General features: G+C 33.0%; 1 protein-coding gene across 1 annotated transcript in view; it reads left to right on the plus strand.

The window, feature by feature from the left end:
- The window catches only part of LOC139504355 (hemicentin-1-like), a 35,030-nt gene extending 24,977 nt beyond the window's left edge, over positions 1-10,053 (plus strand). The window contains exons 25-37 of the mRNA XM_071294429.1: positions 10-309; positions 818-1,117; positions 1,626-1,925; positions 2,433-2,732; positions 3,241-3,540; positions 4,049-4,348; positions 4,857-5,156; positions 5,665-5,964; positions 6,472-6,771; positions 7,280-7,579; positions 8,086-8,385; positions 8,893-9,192; positions 9,701-10,053. Coding sequence (XP_071150530.1) covers positions 10-309; positions 818-1,117; positions 1,626-1,925; positions 2,433-2,732; positions 3,241-3,540; positions 4,049-4,348; positions 4,857-5,156; positions 5,665-5,964; positions 6,472-6,771; positions 7,280-7,579; positions 8,086-8,385; positions 8,893-9,192; positions 9,701-10,053 — 3,953 coding nt within the window. The remainder of the gene's footprint in view (positions 1-9; positions 310-817; positions 1,118-1,625; positions 1,926-2,432; positions 2,733-3,240; positions 3,541-4,048; positions 4,349-4,856; positions 5,157-5,664; positions 5,965-6,471; positions 6,772-7,279; positions 7,580-8,085; positions 8,386-8,892; positions 9,193-9,700) is intronic.
- Positions 10,054-10,208: the final 155 nt, after the last annotated feature.

Here is a 10,208-nt window from a genome sequence, read left to right on the forward strand (position 1 = left end):
TTCCTACAGAGATTCCAACTGTAACAATTAAACATGCAGCATATAACACCACGTATGGATTCAATGTGACTCTAGAATGCATGATAGTTTCTTCCCCAAACCACACCCATGTATACTGGCAACACATCTATAATGAAACAGTATTAAATATAACATCCGATAGTCCCGGTGTTTATGGCTCAAAGGTAACTGACCCGTCATTGACTATACTGCATGTTACTGCAGAGGATTCCGGAGACTACATATGCTTTGCTGTAAATATTGTTGGAACAGGAAACAGCGAACCAACGAGTTTGACCGTATTAGGAGGTATACATTTATTTACTTTCATAGAACCGAATAAAAGTTGGAATGACGTTTGAAAATATCAATTAAATGCAATCTGATTTTAGAGAACTAAATTCAGTCCAAGTTTTATATTTAAAGCAGAAATTGAACTCAAATTTTAAAAAAAATCCAGATGACGGAGCCAAAACAATATTATCAAAAATCAGTATGGACCGTTTAAGTCTTTGTTTCAAGTTTTAATTAACTTTTTTCAATGGAATATCCAGTGTTAAAAATATATTGTTGACAGTGTGTACACAATAAATGTACGTTACTAATGTACGCATTAGCAACAAAAGGCTATGATTATAAAAATGCAAAGCAAGATGGGTGTGTATCAACAAAATGTACTTTAACTGCACGCCTTATCATTTAATTAGAAGTGAAATTATGTGGGAGGGATAATACAAATGTCTACCAAATATTGATATATAAACAAACATAATGGAATCCATTTGCATTAACTGCCTTTCGCTTTTTCTTCCTACAGAGATTCCAACTGTAACAATTAAACATGCAGCATATAACACCACGTATGGATTCAATGTGACTCTAGAATGCATGATAGTTTCTTCCCCAAACCACACCCATGTATACTGGCAACACATCTATAATGAAACAGTATTAAATATAACATGCGATAGTCCCGGTGTTTATGGCTCAAAGGTAACTGACCCGTCATTGACTATACTGCATGTTACTGCAGAGGATTCCGGAGACTACATATGCTTTGCTGTAAATATTGTTGGAACAGGAAACAGCGAACCAACGAGTTTGACCGTATTAGGAGGTATACATTTATTTACTTTCATAGAACCGAATAAAAGTTGGAATGACGTTTGAAAATATCAATTAAATGCAATCTGATTTTAGAGAACTAAAATTCAGTCTAAGTTTTATATTTAAAGCAGAAATTGAACTCAAATTTAAAAAAATCCACATGACGGAGCCAAAACAATATTATCAAAAATCAGTATGGACCGTTTAAGTCTTTGTCTCAAATTTTAATTTACTTTTTTTCAATGGAATATCCAGTGTTAAAAATATATTGTTGACAGTGTGTACACAATAAATGTACGTTACTAATGTACGCATTAGCAACAAAAGACTATGATTATAAAAATGCAAAGCAAGATGGGCGTGTATCAACAAAATGTACTTTAACTGCACGCCTTATCATTTAATTAAAAGTGAAATTATGTGGGAGGGATAATACAAATGTCTACCAAATATTGATATATAAACAAACATAATGGAATCCCTTTGCATTAACTGCCTTTCGCTTTTTCTTCCTACAGAGATTCCAACTGTAACAATTAAACATGCAGCATATAACACCACGTATGGATTCAATGTGACTCTAGAATGCATGATAGTTTCTTCCCCAAACCACACCCATGTATACTGGCAACACATCTATAATGAAACAGTATTAAATATAACATCCGATAGTCCCGGTGTTTATGGCTCAAAGGTAACTGACCCGTCATTGACTATACTGCATGTTACTGCAGAGGATTCCGGAGACTACATATGCTTTGCTGTAAATATTGTTGGAACAGGAAACAGCGAACCAACGAGTTTGACCGTATTAGGAGGTATACATTTATTTACTTTCATAGAACCGAATAAAAGTTGGAATGACGTTTGAAAATATCAATTAAATGCAATCTGATTTTAGAGAACTAAATTCAGTCTAAGTTTTATATTTAAAGCAGAAATTGAACTCAAATTTAAAAACATCCACATGACGGAGCCAAAACAATATTATCAAAAATCAGTATGGACCGTTTAAGTCTTTGTCTCAAATTTTAATTTACTTCTTTTCAATGGAATATCTAGTGTTAAAAATATATTGTTGACAGTGTGTACACAATAAATGTACGTTACTAATGTACGCATTAGCAACAAAAGACTATGATTATAAAAATGCAAAGCAAGATGGGTGTGTATCAACAAAATGTACTTTAACTGCACCCCTTATCATTTAATTAAAAGTGAAATTATGTGGGAGGGATAATACAAATGTCTACCAAATATTGATATATAAACAAACATAATGGAATCCCTTTGCATTAACTGCCTTTCGCTTTTTCTTCCTACAGAGATTCCAACTGTAACAATTAAACATGCAGCATATAACACCACGTATGGATTCAATGTGACTCTAGAATGCATGATAGTTTCTTCCCTAAACCACACCCATGTATACTGGCAACACATCTATAATGAAACAGTATTAAATATAACATCCGATAGTCCCGGTGTTTATGGCTCAAAGGTAACTGACCCGTCATTGACTATACTGCATGTTACTGCAGAGGATTCCGGAGACTACATATGCTTTGCTGTAAATATTGTTGGAACAGGCAACAGCGAACCAACGAGTTTGACCGTATTAGGAGGTATACATTTATTTACTTTCATAGAACCGAATAAAAGTTGGAATGACGTTTGAAAATATCAATTAAATGCAATCTGATTTTAGAGAACTAAATTCAGTCTAAGTTTTATATTTAAAGCAGAAATTGAACTCAAATTTAAAAAAATCCACATGACGGAGCCAAAACAATATTATCAAAAATCAGTATGGACCGTTTAAGTCTTTGTATCAAATTTTAATTTACTTTTTTTCAATGGAATATCCAGTGTTAAAAAATATATTGTTGACAGTGTGTACACAATAAATGTACGTTACTAATGTACGCATTAGCAACAAAAGACTATGATTATAAAAATGCAAAGCAAGATGGGTGTGTATCAACAAAATGTACTTTAACTGCACGCCTTATCATTTAATTAAAAGTGAAATTATGTGGGAGGGATAATACAAATGTCTACCAAATATTGATATATAAACAAACATAATGGAATCCCTTTGCATTAAATGCCTTTCGCTTTTTCTTCCTACAGAGATTCCAACTGTAACAATTAAACATGCAGCATATAACACCACGTATGGATTCAATGTGACTCTAGAATGCATGATAGTTTCTTCCCCAAACCACACCCATGTATACTGGCAACACATCTATAATGAAACAGTATTAAATATAACATCCGATAGTCCCGGTGTTTATGGCTCAAAGGTAACTGACCCGTCATTGACTATACTGCATGTTACTGCAGAGGATTCCGGAGACTACATATGCTTTGCTGTAAATATTGTTGGAACAGGAAACAGCGAACCAACGAGTTTGACCGTATTAGGAGGTATACATTTATTTACTTTCATAGAACCGAATAAAAGTTGGAATGACGTTTGAAAATATCAATTAAATGCAATCTGATTTTAGAGAACTAAATTCAGTCCAAGTTTTATATTTAAAGCAGAAATTGAACTCAAATTTAAAAAAAAATCCAGATGACGGAGCCAAAACAATATTATCAAAAATCAGTATGGACCGTTTAAGTCTTTGTTTCAAGTTTTAATTAACTTTTTTCAATGGAATATCCAGTGTTAAAAATATATTGTTGACAGTGTGTACACAATAAATGTACGTTACTAATGTACGCATTAGCAACAAAAGGCTATGATTATAAAAATGCAAAGCAAGATGGGTGTGTATCAACAAAATGTACTTTAACTGCACGCCTTATCATTTAATTAGAAGTGAAATTATGTGGGAGGGATAATACAAATGTCTACCAAATATTGATATATAAACAAACATAATGGAATCCATTTGCATTAACTGCCTTTCGCTTTTTCTTCCTACAGAGATTCCAACTGTAACAATTAAACATGCAGCATATAACACCACGTATGGATTCAATGTGACTCTAGAATGCATGATAGTTTCTTCCCCAAACCACACCCATGTATACTGGCAACACATCTATAATGAAACAGTATTAAATATAACATCCGATAGTCCCGGTGTTTATGGCTCAAAGGTAACTGACCCGTCATTGACTATACTTCATGTTACTGCAGAGGATTCCGGAGACTACATATGCTTTGCTGTAAATATTGTTGGAACAGGAAACAGCGAACCAACGAGTTTGACCGTATTAGGAGGTATACATTTATTTACTTTCATAGAACCGAATAAAAGTTGGAATGACGTTTGAAAATATCAATTAAATGCAATCTGATTTTAGAGAACTAAATTCAGTCTAAGTTTTATATTTAAAGCAGAAATTGAACTCAAATTTAAAAAAAATCCACATGACGGAGCCAAAACAATATTATCAAAAATCAGTATGGACCGTTTAAGTCTTTGTCTCAAATTTTAATTTACTTCTTTTCAATGGAATATCCAGTGTTAAAAATATATTGTTGACAGTGTGTACACAATAAATGTACGTTACTAATGTACGCATTAGCAACAAAAGACTATGATTATAAAAATGCAAAGCAAGATGGGTGTGTATCAACAAAATGTACTTTAACTGCACCCCTTATCATTTAATTAAAAGTGAAATTATGTGGGAGGGATAATACAAATGTCTACCAAATATTGATATATAAACAAACATAATGGAATCCCTTTGCATTAACTGCCTTTCGCTTTTTCTTCCTACAGAGATTCCAACTGTAACAATTAAACATGCAGCATATAACACCACGTATGGATTCAATGTGACTCTAGAATGCATGATAGTTTCTTCCCCAAACCACACCCATGTATACTGGCAACACATCTATAATGAAACAGTATTAAATATAACATCCGATAGTCCCGGTGTTTATGGCTCAAAGGTCACTGACCCGTCATTGACTATACTGCATGTTACTGCAGAGGATTCCGGAGACTACATATGCTTTGCTGTAAATATTGTTGGAACAGGAAACAGCGAACCAACGAGTTTGACCGTATTAGGAGGTATACATTTATTTAAATTCATAGAACCGAATAAAAGTTGGAATGACGTTTGAAAATATCAATTAAATGCAATCTGATTTTAGAGAACTAAATTCAGTCTAAGTTTTATATTTAAAGCAGAAATTGAACTCAAATTTAAAAAAATCCACATGACGGAGCCAAAACAATATTATCAAAAATCAGTATGGACCGTTTAAGTCTTTGTCTCAAATTTTAATTTACTTTTTTTCAATGGAATATCCAGTGTTAAAAAATATATTGTTGACAGTGTGTACACAATAAATGTACGTTACTAATGTACGCATTAGCAACAAAAGACTATGATTATAAAAATGCAAAGCAAGATGGGTGTGTATCAACAAAATGTACTTTAACTGCACGCCTTATCATTTAATTAAAAGTGAAATTATGTGGGAGGGATAATACAAATGTCTACCAAATATTGATATATAAACAAACATAATGGAATCCCTTTGCATTAACTGCCTTTCGCTTTTTCTTCCTACAGAGATTCCAACTGTAACAATTAAACATGCAGCATATAACACCACGTATGGATTCAATGTGACTCTAGAATGCATGATAGTTTCTTCCCCAAACCACACCCATGTATACTGGCAACACATCTATAATGAAACAGTATTAAATATAACATCCGATAGTCCCGGTGTTTATGGCTCAAAGGTAACTGACCCGTCATTGACTATACTGCATGTTACTGCAGAGGATTCCGGAGACTACATATGCTTTGCTGTAAATATTGTTGGAACAGGAAACAGCGAACCAACAAGTTTGACCGTATTAGGAGGTATACATTTATTTACTTTCATAGAACCGAATAAAAGTTGGAATGACGTTTGAAAATATCAATTAAATGCAATCTGATTTTAGAGAACTAAATTCAGTCCAAGTTTTATATTTAAAGCAGAAATTGAACTCAAATTTAAAAAAAAATCCAGATGACGGAGCCAAAACAATATTATCAAAAATCAGTATGGACCGTTTAAGTCTTTGTTTCAAGTTTTAATTAACTTTTTTCAATGGAATATCCAGTGTTAAAAATATATTGTTGACAGTGTGTACACAATAAATGTACGTTACTAATGTACGCATTAGCAACAAAAGGCTATGATTATAAAAATGCAAAGCAAGATGGGTGTGTATCAACAAAATGTACTTTAACTGCCACCTTATCATTTAATTAGAAGTGAAATTATGTGGGAGGGATAATACAAATGTCTACCAAATATTGATATACAAACAAACATAATGGAATCCATTTGCATTAACTGCCTTTCGCTTTTTCTTCCTACAGAGATTCCAACTGTAACAATTAAACATGCAGCATATAACACCACGTATGGATTCAATGTGACTCTAGAATGCATGATAGTTTCTTCCCTAAACCACACCCATGTATACTGGCAACACATCTATAATGAAACAGTATTAAATATAACATGCGATAGTCCCGGTGTTTATGGCTCAAAGGTAACTGACCCGTCATTGACTATACTGCATGTTACTGCAGAGGATTCCGGAGACTACATATGCTTTGCTGTAAATATTGTTGGAACAGGAAACAGCGAACCAACGAGTTTGACCGTATTAGGAGGTATACATTTATTTACTTTCATAGAACCGAATAAAAGTTGGAATGACGTTTGAAAATATCAATTAAATGCAATCTGATTTTAGAGAACTAAATTCAGTCTAAGTTTTATATTTAAAGCAGAAATTGAACTCAAATTTAAAAAAATCCACATGACGGAGCCAAAACAATATTATCAAAAATCAGTATGGACCGTTTAAGTCTTTGTCTGAAATTTTAATTTACTTTTTTTCAATGGAATATCCAGTGTTAAAAAATATATTGTTGACAGTGTGTACACAATAAATGTACGTTACTAATGTACGCATTAGCAACAAAAGACTATGATTATAAAAATGCAAAGCAAGATGGGTGTGTATCAACAAAATGTACTTTAACTGCACGCCTTATCATTTAATTAAAAGTGAAATTATGTGGGAGGGATAATACAAATGTCTACCAAATATTGATATATAAACAAACATAATGGAATCCCTTTGCATTAACTGCCTTTCGCTTTTTCTTCCTACAGAGATTCCAACTGTAACAATTAAACATGCAGCATATAACACCACGTATGGATTCAATGTGACTCTAGAATGCATAATAGTTTCTTTCCCAAACCACACCCATGTATACTGGCAACACATCTATAATGAAACAGTATTAAATATAACATCCGATAGTCCCGGTGTTTATGGCTCAAAGGTAACTGACCCGTCATTGACTATACTGCATGTTACTGCAGAGGATTCCGGAGACTACATATGCTTTGCTGTAAATATTGTTGGAACAGGAAACAGCGAACCAACGAGTTTGACCGTATTAGGAGGTATACATTTATTTACTTTCATAGAACCGAATAATGTTGGAATGACGTTTGAAAATATCAATTAAATGCAATCGGATTTTAGAGAACTAAATTCAGTCTAAGTTTTATATTTAAAGCAGAAATTGAACTCAAATTTAAAAAAATCCACATGACGGAGCCAAAACAATATTATCAAAAATCAGTATGGACCGTTTAAGTCTTTGTCTCAAATTTTAATTTACTTTTTTTCAATGGAATATCCAGTGTTAAAAATATATTGTTGACAGTGTGTACACAATAAATGTACGTTACTAATGTACGTATTAGCAACAAAAGACTATGATTATAAAAATGCAAAGCAAGATGGGTGTGTATCACTAAAATGTACTTTAACTGCACGCCTTATCATTTAATTAAAAGTGAAATTATGTGGGAGGGATAATACAAATGTCTACCAAATATTGATATATAAACAAACATAATGGAATCCCTTTGCATTAACTGCCTTTCGCTTTTTCTTCCTACAGAGATTCCAACTGTAACAATTAAACATGCAGCATATAACACCACGTATGGATTCAATGTGACTCTAGAATGCATGATAGTTTCTTCCCCAAACCACACCCATGTATACTGGCAACACATCTATAATGAAACAGTATTAAATATAACATCCGATAGTCCCGGTGTTTATGGCTCAAAGGTCACTGACCCGTCATTGACTATACTGCATGTTACTGCAGAGGATTCCGGAGACTACATATGCTTTGCTGTAAATATTGTTGGAACAGGAAACAGCGAACCAACGAGTTTGACCGTATTAGGAGGTATACATTTATTTAAATTCATAGAACCGAATAAAAGTTGGAATGACGTTTGAAAATATCAATTAAATGCAATCTGATTTTAGAGAACTAAATTCAGTCTAAGTTTTATATTTAAAGCAGAAATTGAACTCAAATTTAAAAAAATCCACATGACGGAGCCAAAACAATATTATCAAAAATCAGTATGGACCGTTTAAGTCTTTGTCTCAAATTTTAATTTACTTCTTTTCAATGGAATATCCAGTGTTAAAAATATATTGTTGACAGTGTGTACACAATAAATGTACGTTACTAATGTACGCATTAGCAACAAAAGACTATGATTATAAAAATGCAAAGCAAGATGGGTGTGTATCAACAAAATGTACTTTAACTGCACCCCTTATCATTTAATTAAAAGTGAAATTATGTGGGAGGGATAATACAAATGTCTACCAAATATTGATATATAAACAAACATAATGGAATCCCTTTGCATTAACTGCCTTTCGCTTTTTCTTCCTACAGAGATTCCAACTGTAACAATTAAACATGCAGCATATAACACCACGTATGGATTCAATGTGACTCTAGAATGCATGATAGTTTCTTCCCCAAACCACACCCATGTATACTGGCAACACATCTACAATGAAACAGTATTAAATATAACATCCGATAGTCCCGGTGTTTATGGCTCAAAGGTAACTGACCCGTCATTGACTATACTGCATGTTACTGCAGAGGATTCCGGAGACTACATATGCTTTGCTGTAAATATTGTTGGAACAGGAAACAGCGAACCAACGAGTTTGACCGTATTAGGAGGTATACATTTATTTACTTTCATAGAACCGAATAAAAGTTGGAATGACGTTTGAAAATATCAATTAAATGCAATCTGATTTTAGAGAACTAAATTCAGTCTAAGTTATATATTTATGGCAGAAATTGAACTCAAATTTAAAAAAATCCACATGACGGAGCCAAAACAATATTATCAAAAATCAGTATGGACCGTTTAAGTCTTTGTCTCAAATTTTAATTTACTTTTTTTCAATGGAATATCCAGCGTTAAAAAATATATTGTTGACAGTGTGTACACAATAAATGTACGTTACTAATGTACGCATTAGCAACAAAAGACTATGATTATAAAAATGCAAAGCAAGATGGGTGTGTATCAACAAAATGTACTTTAACTGCACGCCTTATCATTTAATTAAAAATGAAATTATGTGGGAGGGATAATACAAATGTCTACCAAATATTGATATATAAACAAACATAATGGAATCCCTTTGCATTAACTGCCTTTCGCTTTTTCTTCCTACAGAGATTCCAACTGTAACAATTAAACATGCAGCATATAACACCACGTATGGATTCAATGTGACTCTAGAATGCATGATAGTTTCTTCCCCAAACCACACCCATGTATACTGGCAACACATCTATAATGAAACAGTATTAAATATAACATCCGATAGTCCCGGTGTTTATGGCTCAAAGGTAACTGACCTGTCATTGACTATACTGCATGTTACTGCAGAGGATTCCGGAGACTACATATGCTTTGCTGTAAATATTGTTGGAACAGGAAACAGCGAACCAACGAGTTTGACCGTATTAGGAGGTATACATTTATTTACTTTCATAGAACCGAATAAAAGTTGGAATGACGTTTGAAAATATCAATTAAATGCAATCTGATTTTAAAGAACTAAATTCAGTCTAAGTTTTATATTTAAAGCAGAAATTGAACTCAAATTTAAAAAAATCCACATGACGGAGCCAAAACAATATTATCAAAAATCAGTATGGACCGTTTAAGTCTTTGTCTC

The sequence above is a fragment of the Mytilus edulis genome, chromosome 14 (assembly GCF_963676685.1).
Source record: "Mytilus edulis chromosome 14, xbMytEdul2.2, whole genome shotgun sequence".
In the NCBI taxonomy this organism is placed as follows: domain Eukaryota; kingdom Metazoa; phylum Mollusca; class Bivalvia; order Mytilida; family Mytilidae; genus Mytilus; species Mytilus edulis.